Source organism: Rhea americana, unplaced genomic scaffold (assembly GCF_003343005.1).
Source record: "Rhea americana isolate MKP2758 unplaced genomic scaffold, rheAme1 scaffold_438, whole genome shotgun sequence".
Taxonomy (NCBI): domain Eukaryota; kingdom Metazoa; phylum Chordata; class Aves; order Rheiformes; family Rheidae; genus Rhea; species Rhea americana.
Genome location: NW_028186577.1, coordinates 160,265 through 178,251, shown reverse-complemented (window position 1 = coordinate 178,251; position 17,987 = coordinate 160,265). Strand labels below are relative to the sequence as shown.

At 47.9% G+C, this 17,987-nt stretch overlaps 1 protein-coding gene across 1 annotated transcript in view; it reads right to left on the bottom strand.

Annotated features, from left to right (window-relative positions):
* Window positions 1-17,987, bottom strand: part of CPNE2 (copine 2) — an 89,507-nt gene that overhangs the window by 53,027 nt on the left and 18,493 nt on the right. Inside the window, exons 2-3 of the mRNA XM_085315729.1 lie at window positions 11,726-11,922; window positions 367-546 (exon numbers count right to left, since the gene is read on the bottom strand). Of these exons, the coding sequence (XP_085171855.1) occupies window positions 367-546; window positions 11,726-11,893 (348 nt within the window). The 5' untranslated portion in view covers window positions 11,894-11,922. The remainder of the gene's footprint in view (window positions 1-366; window positions 547-11,725; window positions 11,923-17,987) is intronic.

Sequence of the window (17,987 nt, the reverse complement as noted above, 5' to 3'; positions counted from 1 at the left end):
GCACCTCCAAAGGCTTCCAAGATAATTGCCCAAGGTAATTCAGTGCATCACCCTGCCCGCCCTATGTCCACCAGGGGTTTTAATTTTCTCTTCAGGCAACAGCAGGAGTTTGTACAACTAGTTTAGGATTGGGCAAATAGCTAGGAGACTTCCACATTCAGATGAAAAGAGCCCCAGTCCTAACATGGAACAGCTCAAATGTGACCAAGTTATGTGAAAGTAGCTTTGACCAGGAAGTATCCAACAACTTAACTATAGATCACTGTAGTAGCTCTAATCTCCTCACTTCCCTTACGGTGGATATTATTTGGGGTCTCTTTGCTGGAGGGAACTGATCTGCAGTAGGACAGGATGTCTGAGACTCACCATGCCCAGAGTGCAGGAGAACTCGCCCAGAAAGTCATGCTCATACAACTGCATGCTCGACTTGTCCTGGTCAAATAGGGCAAACTTGAGCTTCTGCACTTCTTCAAAGTGATAGTCGACGACAAACTTTTTTGAGAAAGCTGGGTTGAGGTTGTTCACGGCTGTCTCCGTCCTGTCGAGCTGCAAGGAAAAAAAARGGGGCACAGGTGTTCAGATACCTACATCATAACTTCATGACATSTGCGAGTGCCAGCTCAGCCAAGGCTCAGGGTGAATTCAAAGCTTCTCGAAGCCAGTCTTTGCATTTGCTTCTGACATCTCTTCTTCTAGGACAAAAAAGGCTCCTTGACCTCACATTCTCAAGCACATCCTCTCTCCCAAACTGGCCTCCACCACCTCTCCACTTGGACTGCACTAGCTCAGCTTGTKCCCCACACCCAACCCCGATCAAGAACTTAAAAATCTGTAGAGGATTTTGCACTCCATTTCTTCACCTCAAGTGCACAGGTCCAACAGAAGCAGTTAATCCATATACTGTTCTGTGACACTGCCTGGAAACTCCTTACCAGAATGCATCTCTGATTCTCAACCATCTAGACATGCACAGCTGCAGTGCTTTCTAAGGCAGGTCAAACCTGTATTTCTTTCAAGCTGTGTAGCTAACAAGCACAAGCAAAAAAAATTAAAATGTTTTACAACTCAGAACACTAACTTTCTAACATTTCCCACTAGAATCTCAAAACAAAACATCTATGTTGTTTCTTCTTGCCTGGCCCTCTGTAGCAATAAATAAATAAATAAATAAATAAATAAATAAATAAATAACACAGCCTGTGGATTTAGCCGAGCATTAGGAGAAAACAAGAGGCTGGTGGAAAGACCCAGAAGACAATACTTCGAAAGATTTTGTGTCCCAAAATAGCTCAGGAAGTTCCTCAGCCAGAGAGAGCATCTTCATATTTATAACCTCCTTCATACAAGTAGGACCGGGACACATAGATTACATTAAGTGTCTAGCACAGGAGAGACTTGAGATGGGGCCAAATTTGAATCTCACAAGACCCTGAGTTATCTACTCCAGCAGCCTAGATCTCAGCCACTTAGAGATGCAATGCATCCCATTTCTGGCTACTGACTGAAAAAATCCCGGCTAAATCTAGTCAGCTTTCTCCTCCCAGTCTCCCTTCTGTAAAGAGATGGCCTCTCCATACGCAGACGTGAGGCTCCAGACTGTAAAGTTCTGTGAAAAATTCTCACCCTTCTGTCGATACTGCTGTAAAACCTGCAGTTTGGATACTACTGCACTAAGGAAGGAGAGCTTTTGTCAGCTTAGACATGTTGTTTGGAGAGCTGGTGCTGACAGAGTAACTCTTCTCAGCATGTTGTGCCTCTTCTCTGATATTTTGGGAACAGTAGGAGGGGTACGTTAACACAATGCCAGCCCAGACGTGCCACAAGCTCCTGCCTGTGTGCCACAGTCACCCATTGGATGTATGGGTTTCACACTGGCTCGTCCATCCCACAGCCATGGGGAACACTTAGCACCTCTCTCCAAAAGGATTACCCCAGGGGCAGGACCAGCCTTCAGAGCAAGAAGTGGGARAAAAGCAGATGGAAGTAATATCGCTTCCCCAATACCTCTAAAACCTACCTGCCCACCAGCCAGGACCAGCCAAGCCAGCTTGCTAGACTAGACTAGTGAAGAGTCCGTGCTTTGTTGGCCAGCAGAGTAGCGTTGGGGAAGCTCATGACCCTGGTAGGAGCTTGAAGGGGTTGATAGCCAAGGGGGTAGCAGCTCCTTGTTCAGTCAGCCCTTACACTGAGCAGGTGATCTGGGCCCATCAACAGCCTTGGGGTCTAAGGCTCAGGCCCTCAAGGTGAAGGAAAACTGCTGTGTGTACTTGGGTCTAACAAGGTGCTCGGTGGCCTGAAAGTGAGAGTGCATGGAGGTTAAACGTGGAGCTGCAGAGAGGACTGCAAAGCTGGCATGGGGAACCCATGGTTAGAGAATAAGGATGAACGAGACCTGCCTGGGAACTCCACCTGTAGCACTGCGGGAGAAATCCTGAAGACAAGAACAGCGATAAGAGCAGAGGAAACTTGGCAGGCAGCCGGTGAAGTGTGAGTTTACAACGCAGCATGGTACAGATGGACACAAAATCTCAGTTTAGCGAAAAATCTTGGGGACAGCCATGCTGGAGAGCAGGGAATGCCCCCTCTGCTTGCAGAGCTCCAGCAYTGAACCCCATAACTCCCACTGCCAAAGGGCCAAGAAGACTTCAGCACCTTAAAATTTAAGCCAGTTTGGCAGATATGGAGCAGGAGAAACTCAAATATTGTCCTGACTGGGAAAATGAAGCAGAGAGAAGCTAGTGTATTCACCCAAGCTCCTTCAGAATATGGCTAAGGAGGGTCCAAGCCCTTATTTCAGGACCTATTTTCCCCATCAGGTCACCTTCTACCCCTAAAGGTGCTGGGAAAGGGCAAGTTTGGAGGACAACAAACAAAATATCCTCAGGGAGCTAAAAAGGACAGAAATAAAGCTGGAAGCACTAAGTGACTGCTGAACAGGAAATGAAGGGTATGGCATAATAACCATTCACAAATGCTTGCAAGGATAAATTGCAAGGATAAACTGCAACCAAGTAAATGAAATAAGAGTTTTGTAAGGAAAGACAGCTACAAATATTGAAATAGTTTGAAGAAGAAAAAAAAAAAAAGAGTTCTCAGCCAATTTTATAACAGGCTTCCTGCAAGATGGACAAGACTGTGGGAGAAAATCCCATGGAAAGCACTGAACGCTCGGAACACTTGAGCTTCTCAGGCTTGATGAAGAGTCGCAAACAAGATCAGCCTGGGAACAGTCTTGTCCTGACAAAGTTGGCAGATGAGGTGGTGGCATTGGCCTTTTTTCCATTTTACTCTATTATTCCAGGATAAAGTCATGGGAGCAGCTAAAACAAAAAAAGGCACATGCATTCCTGTGTGATTTTATCAAAAATACACTTCTCAGATACTTTGGGAGACTGCCTCCTGAACTGGTGGTACTATGCCTTTTCCACATGAACAATATCCCTGCCTGGGCCAGAGGCTTCCAGGTGCACAGGGGCTCAGCGTGGACAGGCTTTTCTTGGCTGCAAGCACTGGGAACGGCTGCTGCTTTGAGCCCTATCTGGAGCTGCGAGCTCTGTAGGGCCTTGAGCTGTCACCTGAAAGGGAGCACCGTTGAGATTCGCAGAGCAGCGACTTGCAATGTGCAGAGCCTGCTGCACTTCCGAGGTCGCAGTCCCAAAAGTTTGGAAGAGTGATTAACTCACCAGCAATTCCCCGACTGCCCCAAACTGCTTTCTTTTCAGCTGTGGTTTCTTCCCCATACAAGTCTCTGCAAACTCTAACTGCCAATAAAACAACGGTGGGCTTCTCACTGCCCTTTTTGTTTCAGTGGCCAAGCTACTTCAGATGCACTGATGCACTCTCCCATAATCCTTTCCACGGCGTCACAACAGTTGCATAGGGGGCACCTTGGGAAACAGCAGCTCATAAGCAGAGCGGGGAGGGTACAGACCTGTTCCCTTCCCACAAGATAACTCACGAAGGTCACCCCAAGCCAGGAGACCTTGTCCCACCTATATCCTATATCCAGTTTGCTCCAGGTCTGCAAACAAAAGACTACATTAAGGAGGAATTTGGATTAGCTGGATCCAGCCCATYGTGGGCAGTTGGGAGCAGAGGGAACAGACTAAACCTCACATTCATGATCAAACCTCTGGGCTGTCCTTCCACACATTGCACATAACACTATGCCAAAGTGAGATCTCCCTTCCTCCTTCCCCTAAGTCTATTTAAAGCAACAACTATGGCAAGAATAGATGTTTCCTTCTTCATTTCAAGCCCAGTGGTTCCTGGGTCTTCCAAAAGCTGCTGCCACATGGTATTAAAGCACTCTCTCCTTCATGGAGGCATGTGGGAAGGCACTGAACATCACCAGCATCACACAGCCTGGCTGAACACCATTGCTCACTTCACAGCTTGGAAACCCAACCCTGGGGAGGCCAGAGCTAGCAGACACAATTTAGGCTCACGGAAACACTTCCGCTGGAAAGCAACCTCTGCCCTGACATCCATCGATAGCGTCAGGAGGGCAGGATGCAGAGGAGATCTCCCATGGTAAGTTTGCTATATATACCAACTATGGCAATACTTTTGAAGTTGGCTTAGTCTGTCTTTATTACCAGGAAAACGAGAAAGCTAATGCTACGTTCTCAGAATAGCCACCTGCTGTATCCTCTGGAAAGATGGCAATCAAATAAACCAATTCCAGTGGGCCGCAAGCTAGCCAGTGCAAGGCAGCTCCACGCAGATGCTTCCTTCCTCGCCACCTCCCCATACTGAAAAAGCCCCAAACTTCTGCTCAAAGAGAAGCAACGGACACTCACGAGCTCTCTCTATTTAAACAGCACTGCACACACAAATCCACTTTCAAGCCTTCAAGCCAAGAGTATGCTTCCCCCCAGCAGCGGGCAGCACAGAGATRGATTTCAGCTCCTCTCACACTCCCGGAATGATCAGAAGCAAGGGACCAAATCAGGGCAGCATGAAAACCGAGTTCATACAAGGCAGCAGCTTCCCCTTGGGGCAAACGGGCAGCTGAGAGGAGGGCAGCAGGCTGCCTACTCATTTCTCTGCCCAGCCACTATTCAAAACACTTCCTTGGCTAGGACTAAGATAAGCAGAGACCTGTTCCGGGTGTGATATGGGTCTAGGACACTTCATTCAAACAAGGTACTTCCCGCATGACTGGGAGGAGGTAGATGGGCTGCGTAAGACCAAGGCCAAAGATGCAATGAGCCAGGCCTCTGCAGGAAAGGCTGTTCCACCCTGCGGCAGTGCAACCACGAAACCAGACTGTTAAATAACAGAAGTGAAACAAAAAAGGCTTCCCCCYCCCCCCCCCCGGAGTACACAAGGGAAAGAAAAGATAGAACAGGATCTTCATGAGCACCTCCAGAGCGCTGATGCCCAAGTGCACTTCCTTCTATACAAGCATTCCCTCCAGAGGGGGAAAGCTGGGCTCACAGAAGCTGAAAAAGATGCCAAGGCTAGGAGGATGGGGGAAAAGAGCCCAACACACCAYTGCATCACCACAGCCAAGCAAGTTAACACAGCCTGAGGAAATGTACACACTCTCAAGTCTCTTCACAAGGGGTCTGGCCTAAAGAAAGGGTCAGGAGACACATGACCCCACGGGGATCTAAGATGCTCATCTCAGGTCCTGAGGGTCAAGTATCCTATGAAGACCCACGGGAGTGTGGCTAAGCTCTTTGATCTTATGAGCAGTGTACTATGTGGTTAGGGTTAGGGAGAGAGCAGCTTGCTGTCCCAGGTCTCAGTAACCCTTTCACTGCCTCCAACTCAAGTGTTTTCACTTAACCTCATCAGAGGCCAAACAGCAGAAACAAACTCTGTTGTGGTGTTGTGTTTTTAATAGTTGCTAATGCTGCAAATAAAATACTGCAGCTCAAGGGAAGAACAGCCTTCACCATCAAAAATAGTCCCCTCGTTGCTCGACAGCTGGGGCACACTTCTGGGGCACAGAACCAGAGTCTGAAGGGGTGGCAAAACCTAGCAAACATGTTTTGAGTTAACACTTGCAGAGCGAGAAGGCTTCCTTCAAAACCACCTGCCCACTGTCAGTGTGAAGTAGACCTAAACTGCAAGCTTTCAGTTGCTTGTCATACATATTTTGATCTATGGTTTGATATAGCTCTTCATCTTCAAATTTGCCAACGACCATCAAGCACAAGGCCTTTTCACGCCACATCTACCACAAGAGAAACATGCCATCAGCTCCTTCCTTCCCCCTTCCTTCTGAACATTTACACRTTTTCTTACTCTGTAAAGTACAGAACTGTCTTTGCAAGCCAAGAGCAGAAAAGCATAACGGTTTTTAATAGATAACYGGGCTAATTAAAGATTTCTGTTCAGACAGAAGAGTCTCAATTCTACAAAACAAGCAGAAAATCAGGAAAGCATCTCAAATGACAAATCTTATATTGAACGGCCATAGCCAAAGAGCTCTCCAGCTCCAGAAGAAAGGTTTGCTGGAGATGTTTAAGCAACCCCAGCACTTAAGACATGCTCTCACTAGTGCAAAGGAAAGCTTGAACTGAAAGAATATTTAGAGTCAAACCTAGAAGGAACAATCAGTGCTTGGTTCATAGACCTGGACAAAAGCAAGAGTGAGGAGCAGGGGAAGGATAGTACTTCTAGCACAGAGGAAATATGGGAAGGACACAATTTAGGAACAGAGATGCTGCACTGTACTTTCTCTCTCCCTTCCCCTCTCCTCCAGAGACATCCTAGGAGTCACAGCTCAAGAAACACTGGCAAAAAGGTTGGCAACTGACTCAGTGGCTTAAATATTCAGCTCAGACCAAGTTGTGCCTGGAAGACAAACAAGCCCTCAAAAGCACGAGTGAGCAGTTATGTTCTACCATTCCCCATGCTCGGGGCTGGAAAGATGATTCACAAGGGGTACAAAAGAAACGGCACAGCTGAGTCGTAAGTGTCCCTGCTCCCTGCATCACAGGCCAGGTCTTCCATGGCTACTGCAACGTGATGTCGTCAGGCAGAAAATTAACACGTTACCCATTTTTATGTCACTTCTGGGCTTGTATTTTCTGTTCTTTCCATTTCCCTCTCAAGGCTGATTCACAGAGACTTTTAGTTCTTATTAAGCTTAGTGAGACAAAATAATTGTATTTGGGAACAAATCTGACAGCTAGAAAAAACAGTGAGCAGAATCCTTTTTGTCGGCATTAGCAGGCGCTGCAGCCTCAAATCCACTGCCCACCTATCAGATGCTGGTACGAGCACGGCTGAGTCCAATTACTGAAGGAAGAGACCTGTGTCCTAAAGGAGGGCTGATACTCGTGGCTTCGCTGTCTGTCACTAATCAGCCCGAAGGAGGCACATACAGCGTCAGTGCTTGTCAGCACATGCAACGGGATGAGTTCATCCTCCTTAGCTTGTTACTGCCATCCATCTCCTGCATTTAGCCGTGTTATTAAGCCATCATTTACAGACACAGAACTGATGCGTTTTAGGCCAATTACATTAACTGTGACAAGTCCTTATTTCACCTGTCCCACCTCTCACCGTAAGTCAGTCTGATGCGGACGCTCTGGATGAAGACAGACCATGTTTAAGTTTCAGGATGTATTACCTTCCCAAGATATTTGAGGCAGCATCACATGGGACATAGCAAGGTTAAGAAAGCTTCATCTATGAGGTCTTCCAATGACTATCCTAGGAACTGGGCAATGCCGTGACAAAAGCCTGCCTGACTGAAATCCATGCAGGACACYACAAACATCCCTATATTAGCTCTAAACCAAGGCAACCTGAGCTTCAAATGACAAAGTAGCCCTCAGCAGGTCTTGGGAAGGCTCATACGGCCAGCGCAGCTACAGCAACTTGGCATCAGTACCCATCCAGCAAGGCTACTGCCGGCTAGCCCATCTCTCCCGCCTGCAGCGACGCTTCCCCCAGCAGCCCAGCTACAGCCCAAACCATCCTTTGCTATCACGGTGTGTGCAGGTACAAGACAACTTCTAGTCCTAGTTGCGTCCTCACTAGCGAGTTGGTCGCTAACTTGTTTTGGGCTGTGAGCCTTCTGCACGCAGAAGCAATGATGACCTCCCATTCTCCATCTAGAGGCAGCCCAGCGCCTGGAAGCAAAGCTGTAAATACGCCGCCTGTCAGGTTTTGCAAGATGCTGACCTCCAGTGAAAGTGCAGAAGCAGAGCATCCAGCAATCTGCCATTCAAGACCAACTTCCAGTACCTATTTTGCCAATTAAAAAGAAGCTAAAAATAGCAGTGAAGAAAAAATAATAACCAACGTGTTTGATTGTATTACAAAAAAATGTTGGAATCAAAACTGCTGGACKGAGACATTACTGACAGCAAAAGAGAAATTCCTGAGGAATACAATCAGCTCGAAGAGATCCACCCGACCAGGCTGGAAAGCTCATTTATCTCATCCAGTTTGCTGAGTTAACCCCACCAGCTTAATTCCAGGCCCCAGCAGCAGCAGTGAGGTCTTCCCATGCCCCTACCATGCTGACCTCATTGGCACCAAGGAGAGCAGCTGTAGGATACCTTTGTTGGTGCCCTTCCATTCACCAGCTCCTTGGCCAAAYGCTCAGCCTCCCCACTTAGTCCAGGCACCACAAAAACAGGGCCAACTAATTTCCTGGGAACTGGGATGGTTATTTGTTTCAGGTAGGTGATTTAATGCCCTTCAGCTACTTGTTTTGTGCTGTACTGACCAGGTCCGTATTCAAACCGGTGACTGTATCCATCACATCTGCATGCGGAGCTTATCTGCTCCCTCCCAGGAGTGCACCAGAACAAGTCTGAGAAGCTGGCACCTATGTGGGAGGGTCAGTCAAGTGAAATGTCTTGCTGGTGTAACAATACTGCTGGTAACAAGCAAGGTAATGTTTTTAAAGCCAACTGAAGCAGCTCTGGGTGAACTGCAGTGACAGCAGTACGCAGACACGCAGTCCCGGGAGCAGCTTGCGATTGCTGCTGCAGGCCGAGGCACCCCTGTGCCACTTCCCAGCAGCAGCAGGATTTTTAAAGGAATAAACATCTGGCTGGTGAGTTTTCTGGAAAGGCAATTCTTGGGATCAAGCCAACATTTTACTTATGCTATCAAATAATTCAGACAGCTGCTAAGGGTAAATTCCCTCACACTACATTAGCTTAGTGAGCAGCTTCATACCGTCGAAGCAGAGGGCTGAAAACAACAACATACAATGGCTCCTTGTACGTTGTCCRTGTCTCGGAGAGAACAGATTCATCCCTTGTTCACCCACAGCTAGGGACAGCACAAGCACGGAAAATCCTCCTGCCCTTAAAGAGCTTTTTATCAGCAGGACCTTGCCCTGGAGTGAGCTTGTGCGGTGGGGAGGGAGCCAAAACGAGTGCAGCTCTTAACTCCTTTAGGCATACAAAGAAAATAAAAACAAAAATACTCCGTCAGTACAACATGCTTCCCCCAACCACAGACCAGGGCCAGGGCATGTTTCTGTGCAGAACCTTAGTGCTGACATGCAAACTGCTCCCAGAGCAGGACACATCTKCTGAGCAGGGTATTTTGGTAAATCCAGGGAAAAACAGTGCTGGCAGGGAAGATAATCCCTGCCCTGTTCTTATAGGAATCACCTTTCCTATTTGCAAGGAGCCACCTTCTGAAATCAAGCAAGTAACAAGATCCTCTGCAGTTTCTCCTCAGCCTTTCACAGTATTAAATATGGCAGGTGAAGTACACATGAGATTTCTGGTAAGAAGGAAAGATGAATGGGTGCAGAGTTCAAAGGCTTCTCCTCAGGATTTGCCAGCTGCTTGCTGTCCATCTGGAACAGAGCAGATCCCAATCCTGTCGTGCATCTAACTTGCAATATTTGCCTTCCCCTGTCCCGTCGTCTTGCCCGTCTCAGTAAATAACAGCTCGCAAGCTCATTAAACATGCAACTTAAGGGTTTGTTGACCTTGATATAATTCTTAGAAAGGCCTCAGATATTCAAACACAAGCTACGCTGAATAACTCTACTCTTCAGGACAGACCTGCCAGACCATCATCTAGTCCAGACTAGATATATATGATATATATGACTAGATATAGATGACTTGGGATCCCAGAAACAGCTCATCTCGACTGCCCTAGAACTGCCTCTTGTTCCAAGAGGACTTCGCCACCATCTAATGGTCACATAAGCTTAGCATTTTTAGACAAGCAAGTCAGAAGTGCTCCCAGCTTACTGCAGATTGAGAACTGATTGGGACCAATTGGGACCATGGCGAGATCCTGGCAGGCCCACCACGTGCCTTGCCAGAAGGCAATATTCTGAGATTTGCAATTAAATCTAACCAGTCATCATGACATCTGTTAGCCTAAAACAGAAACCATCCCAGCTGACTGGAATAGTAGCAAAAGCAGACGTATCACAGTTAATACACCTGCACCACATGTGTAACCTTGAGAGGACTGAAAGGATTTTCATCTCTGCTTTGGAAAGCAGTTTAATGGAGGAACCAGAACTGATCTTGACGAAGCTGCTTCATTCAAGGTAAGGAACGTGGGGAATCTTCAAAGGTGCAGATTCACTGCAGCTTCTCCCTCTGTAACAGATCTCTGTATGCTTTGCACTGAGAGCACTGAAAGACCTTTCACTCACACCCCCATTCCCCTGGCACAATACACAGCCTCCAGACTGGTGTGAAATTCCTGGTTCAACACAGGAAAAAAAAAAAAAAAAAGTCGAGAGAGACTGATCTGCGGAGAAGCAGCTCCTTTCTCTGCGGCAGCTTCAGGCTTGAAGCCGTTTGCACCATAATACTGCACAGAGATGGGCATGCTGAAAACAACTGCTGTCCTGATCAAAAGATAAATATTATTCAGATGTGGACATCCAGAACCCCGAATAGTTTTGAAAGCTAGCAAAACCTGGCTGGAAGTCTCACAGGTGCAAGCTCATCCCCGAGATTTCTATTTCTTGCTGTYTAAAGTACCTTGACAAGAGTCAGTATCTCAGAACTCCCATGCCAGCCTCTGGCTGGGCCCCGGGCACAGAGAGAAGGGGAAAAGAAAGACGTTTAAAGAAATGTTAATGCAACTCGATCCAGCCGTGAGTAACATAGAGGCTCTGCTCTGGTTAGGAATCAAGCTCTATCCTTGTTTAGTCTGTGTGTCTTCCTCCAGAGCTTGTTAATAAAGCAAAGCATACTATCGTGCCTTTTTACTGAATTCTGATCACACAAGACTGCCTGCACGCAGCTGGGGAACGGGATGGTTTATGTAACATTTACAGCTATGGCCTGTTGTCCCCCTAACTTGAGCTTTCCTTCTCAGTCAGAGCCATAATCTTACAGCCAATACATATGTCTCCTCGTGTGAGKAGCTTCTTTTAGGCTCAGCGGCTACTTAAATGAGTAAAATGACACACGCTGCGGAGAAGAGCTGTTCTCAGATCCCAAGTCTGGACAGAGCCTCCAGCCCCACGAGGATGAAATGAGGGCATGAGGATGAAATTGGGGGCACTCAGCCCCCAAGCTTGGCTGCTACTGGAAGGAAGYCTAGGAGTGGACTGGAGCCAAGCTCGTTTGCAGGGGCTTCCCTGCTCTGATAAGCAAGGGAATCTATTTAAACATAGCCTCCTTCACGACACATACAAGCAGTATTTAGTGTCCCCTTGCCCACATCAGCCTGCACGGAAATATAAACATCATTTGGAGACATCGACATTAAGTAAATCACATGAGCTGGAAATCAAGACAACTTGAGGACTTACCTCTACCCATTTTCCATTGACTTCCATGAACAGGACACAAAAGGGGTCAGATTTGGAAGTGACATCCCTATCCAGAAGGTTTTGGCCACATACAGACAACTCAACTTTACAAACRCAGTACTGGGTGCCAATCGGCCCCGCTGGGGTAGGGCTCGCTGTATACGCCATGGACTCCAGCAGTAGCAACTCCAGGCAGTCTGTGGGGATGCAAGAGAAAGCAGAAAAGCATTAGTGCAAGTGGAAAAGTGGACAACCACGCAGCTGTAGGAAAAGCTAYGTTGGCCCAGGGGGCTTGGGCACAGGGAAAAGTGGCCACATCTAGAGTCTCAGACTCTCGCATTAGCTCTCTCCTGGAACAAAATGCATTACAAGCCTCTCTAGGTAYCAGACCTTCTCTTCTGACCCGTTACCCTCTCCACACGGATACTGTAACAGGCAGACATCCTGTATAGTAGGAGCCCAACAGCATAACCACAGTCTGTGGTGGTTTAGTTCCATAAATAACAATTTTCATTTTTCCCCCCAAGAGAGTAGGAAGGAACAGCATCTCAGGCACGAAGAGGTAGATCTGCAGGTGGGCTTTGGAGCCTGAAAACTCACACACTGCTGCTCTATCAGCTGGCCCAATAAAGGATATCACTGCCATTGCCACTTCCTATAAACACAGCTTTGTTTATGAGACAGCTCCACCAACACCGGTCTCCCACCTCACGCCCGAGTTCCTCGCTCACTTCTGCTATCCTCCCTCACTGCGTTTGCAGAGACTGATGCTCTCTGATGTTCACCCTCCCTTGCAGCTTTCTACAAGTGCCAATAGTTGTGTAGTGGGAGTGAGAGCTTCACAGCCTTCAACAGAAAGGATCTGAAAGAAAGGGGGAGCAGCAAAAGGAAATACGGTCATGAAAGGTAAAGGAGCAGAAAGTGTGGGCCACACTAGGAGAAGATGAGACTGCTTGAATTCATCTAACCAGCCAATACTAGAATACAGAACAGCAAGTCTTACCCTAGCCCTTAAGATGCACCCTCCAGCACACTCCACTTTGGAGTTATTGGCATTACCCAGCCACCATACAATAAAGACCAGCTTCAAATACAGAAGTATGAGACTACTCCTTAGGTACATAAACATCATAGAGTCCTTCTGTTTTCAAGGTACATAAACATCATAGAGCCTTTCTGTCTTCAAGACAGAACACTTCCTGGCACTTTCATGGTGCCTGAACATTCCTGCAAAACAATTTCCCATCAGGCTGAGGGGACTCAACTGCTCTGCTAACCAGGTCCTGGAACAGGCTGCACGATGGCCCATGCACCAAGGACTTGGTGTTTCATGTGCACACACAGGTAAGCATCCATGTATGTGAGCATATAACCGCACAGAGAGCCCAACATGAACACATCCAGCGGATCTAGAATAATAAATATGCCACCACAAGCACAGAGAGGGCCAACATGACTTGAGGTACCTGGAGGTCACAGTCACTCCATCAAGCATTCTGCCAGATCTCTCACTGATGTGTCCTGATGACTCTTTCAAATCCAAGCAGGRGAAGGATCCCCTTTGCTTCCTTTTCTTTGCTTCCCCTTCCCTTTCAACCCTTTCCTCCAGCATAATTTTTTTCCCGGGGGCGAGAGGGGCAGGAGGGATTACATTCTCATGACATTTTTCAGCATGAAAACTGCTCTCTGGCATCTTTTGAATGGAGGCAGAGTGGAAATAAGGCTCAAAGCACGGGGATTTCTCCCTGATCTCATGGGAAGGGCAAGCTCTCTCATTCAGCTATTCCAGCAAGTCTCTTGGGACCTGTATTCCCAGGCGGGCCCTGCTGGGAAACGGATGGGTTTGTCCCATCCTTGCTTGTCTGCTGCAGACAGAAAAACAACAAAATTACTGGCAAGTGCAGGGCAAGAAAAGGACAGAAAGAAACTATTGTCCCACAAATGGAGTAACATTAACTCTGCTGATGCYTTGGTTTGGCCCCATTAGGTCCACAGAAAGCATGGACGGAGGTTCCTGGAAATGCCAAGTCAGCATCCCATCATATTCCTCCAGGCTGTCACAGAGTAGTGGGGCGCAGAGCCATGATGGGCCCAAGCTAYGATGGCCAAACTTGAATTTGGTCCACAAATTGTCACGCAGGAAGGGGTGAGAGCTTGAGGATCCAGTGGGGTGGAGGGAAACCTCAACTCTGAGCTTTGGTTCAGTCCTATTTCTAGCTTTGCCACCAGGCTAGRAGGAAGTAGTGGCTCTAATATCAGTTAAAACATGGCATAATTTGGTTCACGGAAGAGCAAGGCAAATGAGACAGCCACTGTATGACCTGGCGTGCGGGCTGATTTACAGGGCACTGATAAAAACCATCCGTTATAATAAGAGCTCAGGAAAAGTCTACTATCAAAGCTTTTTGCAACAGATAAATATGAGCTTTACACTACCATTATGGCAACAACCCCATCCATCTCCCACGTGATATTTCTGCATTCTGATGTGCAGACTACTCAGCAAAAAACATCAAAAGGTCTTCAACAGAGAAGAAGGAAGAGAGGAARAAAAAGAAAGAGAACGCATTTTCTAGTTAAATTATAACAATAATCTTTAAAGGCTGGAGTTGCTATTAGAGAGAGCAAACTGTTTTCAGCAACTGGTTCAGAACCTTCCTCCATATCCCTCTTCTTCAAGCACAGCTCCTAGCTCACCCATTTTATCTCAAAACCTTATACATCACCTTCCTCCACCTCAGTAAACTGTCTGCTTCTGTCTGGGAATAAATCCTCGCTTTATATATTTGTTTATGTTGTCCAGGCACAAATATTTACAAATGTTTGTGCTCTTCAGCTGCTACAAGGAAGCTCTGGGGCTGCTCCTTTCCCTTTTGGTTTAATCTTCTGAGGAGTGGATGTGCTAATCCCAACCATGCATTTTTGTGGGAGCGGAGCCCAGGCACCAATATAAYGCAGGGCTGCTGAAAACAGCCTCCCAGGACCTAAAGGCAAACTGCCAGGGAAATAAAGCAGAGCACGTGTTGGCGTATGGCTGGCATGGATCCCCTCTCCTCCCTTTCCCCTGCCCAGAGCCAAAGGTGCGCTTCTGCACCCAACACGGACGTCTGCTCTGAGCAGTCGGCCTCAAATTTCACAACTGCAATTAATGCTGAGTGAATCTAGTAAAAGAGGAAAACAGCTCATGCTTCCGAACCTCTGAGCCCTTCTCATCCTGTTTGCCACGATTTCTGCTCATCGCTACAGGGCACCCTAAAAACAGAGGGGCAYGGTTGCATCAGCTCCAAAGGGACCCAGCAGCCTCTCTGCGAGAAGAAACCCCCTTCCCATGAGTGTCCACACACCTCTCCAAGCACAGCCCACCTCCCTTCCTAGAAAGGTGTTTGCTCTTATCTGCAATAACCATTCTTGTTAGCCTGGTACAGGCATTCCCAGTTTTCAGCAATGTGAAATCAAAACCGGCAACTCACAGGAGGAACAGGAATTTTGAGGAGCAATATCCTTTTGGCATTTAAAATGATCCAGGACAGAGAAAGTTTCAGAGACATGCAGGGAAAAAAAAAATCCTCCAGTCCCGTTCACCTCAAAGYCCTGACTTTGGTGGGAAAAAGTGATTTGAAATGTCATGGCCTTACGGGRTCGATCTTCCTTCTTTCGAGCCCGTGCTGCCAGTTGCTGCTAAAAGAAAGATTTTTYTGTTTTTAATACACAGATGATGCAATCAAAGTCCTAAAATAGCCAGGCCTGTTCTATTTATGCTGCTGTCCGTCTGCAGCTCCCTCCTAAAAGYAAACACAGGGCAGCAGCGCCAGCGTGAACCTGGGCCGGCAGGAGCAGGGAGAGCCGGGTTGGGTTTTTCCATCTCTCCTTCCCCCAGATCTCATCTCTGCCTTAAAAAAAGAGCAGCGGCAGCAAATGACTCAGTGGAAAAAGCTTTTTCCCAGGGCTGCCTGGTACACCACCGCCCTCTCCCCAGGAAGACRGAAGCCGCGTTAGGCAGAGCTCCTGGTCAACACAGGCAAGGGGAAGAGGAGATGAGCAGCCAGCGTCTGGTTCCGGGGCACATCAGGGCAGAGTCCTGGCAAGACTTGGCTCTCCTGGGAAGGATCCGTTCCCCGCCCAGGCGCAAAGGGCACTGCAAGTGCCTGAAATTGGAAATCCAGACACTGGCTTCTCCCTTTTCTCTCCCTACAGATGCACAAGACTAAGCCACTGGAGCAAGGCTCTTTTATGCTGGCTATCCGGCCCTGAAAGTCTAACCCCATCTCTCAAATGCCACAGACAGAACCCTATATTTGGCCCCCTCAAAAAGGCAAAAGGCAACAGAAAGACCTAACCCATCTCTACACAGTAAAGACAAATTTTCCATGGAAGAGGGGAACTCGCTCCGTGGCCTGTGAACCCCTGCCTCCATGCTGACAGTGCCCAGCAGTTAGTGGGATGTTGCAGAAGGATTTCATCCTGGTGTCCCMCAATTAAACATCTATGCCTGAGCATGGGACACAACTTAGCTTCACCTCTTCAGAATAAAGTTGATGTGACCTCAATGGCATCAGGCAAGACGACATCAGTCATTAGGACTGCGGTRGGTTGGACTGTACTGAGCAAAGCCATCTCTTAATCCACAAGCATCACCAGTACTTGGTTAGGTGTCCTCCACAGATCTGCRGGTCCAGCTAGTCTACCGAGCCCGATTCATCATTGGTGATAGCGATGTTGAAGAGATGGGTCACTCTGCAGGACTGCCKGACAGCTCAGAGAACACCATCCCTCCTATGTCCAGTTCATCCAGATTTATCCAGAGCTGGGCCAATGCCTGCATACTACACACACTTGTRCTAACGCCGTGACATCGGAGTCCAAACAGCCAGGGCCTGGCCGAAGGTCACATCCTGCTCTACCTCTGGCCTGCCCCTCGCTGCACTTTGCCCTTGTGTCAGCATGGATCCCCTGGGAAAGCATAGCGCAGATAGGTCATGGCTGTAGTGATGCTGGTTTGGACCCCTGAAGCTCCTGGAATTGGCTCTCCACAAGGCCAGAGAGGAGTCAGCAGGAGAGACGTAGCAGGATTGCCCAGCTGCAATGGCGAGCCTTAGGCCAACCCTATCATAAAACCCCAAGGAGTGCAGGGAGGAAGCAGGCAGTGCTACCAAATAACAGCGCCCAACCTCCCATTCTCAGTGCTGCACCTTGCCTTCTGCAGGCATAAAGATTTGTGTGTTCCCAAATCAGATCAAGGACCCAATCCAGCTGAAAATCAATTCATTTAAAAGCAAAAAGCCACTTTTCCAGCCAGATTGGCTCCWCAACTGTTTCACTGTGCATTCACAAAAACGTCAGTGATAACACCAAGAGGTGCTGCAGGGCACAGAAGGCCAAAAGCACCTGCGACACTTCAGCAGAGCACAGGCACGTCTGTAGGTCCTACCATAACACATACCCACACCATCCAGCCTTAGTGCCCATCTCACCCTGCTTTCCAGGGCAAACTCAGCCACAGGACCAGCCTCCTSTCTCCTGGCAGAGTTACATCAGCAAAAAAAGTCTTTATTATCCCTAGCACCTTTCCTCCCACTACACATACTTCCCGGGCCAGCTGATGTCAACTAGCACAAATCCCATTAGCTTCACTGGGAGACAGGGATCAATTCCAAGCGAGGATTTGGCCTTTGCATTCTCTGCAGAGTGGTGGGGGCAGCAGCTGGACAACCCATCAGGCAGTTAAGTGTCTTTCTCGCTCACAGATTTCACATCTGAGGCACTACAAGATTTGAATGAGAGAGCAGCAGAAAATTTCACCCCCAGTAAATGCCTTAAACTCGGGGAAGTTGAGTTGGCACCAAAAGCAAACACACAAAAGCTGGCTCTCCAACATCTATATTCTAGTCTCTCCTCCTTTTTTGTTCTTGTCTCTCAGCATTCGCCGCCCTAAATAAAGTCCTTCCACTCACTTGGCATCTGCAGTCAAATATTCTCTGAACATATAATCACAGCTGCCAGGTTTGTGCTTATCAAAYTGCCACGTGGTTTCCTAGGGAAATACAAGCCTGGCTCACGGCTACTCAGCTTCCAAGAGCAGACAAAGCGGAGCGCATTCAGCCGAAGTCAACTCRGCATCTGCACCCGGCCCCCCAGCCCGTTCTTCCCGCCTTGAAGTTGYGCCCCAGAAACATGCAGAGGCATTTGGGTGATCAGCCAGCGTTGCGAGACATGGCCTATATCGATACCTGGCCTCAGTGATGGGGACAAAACTTCAGTTCCC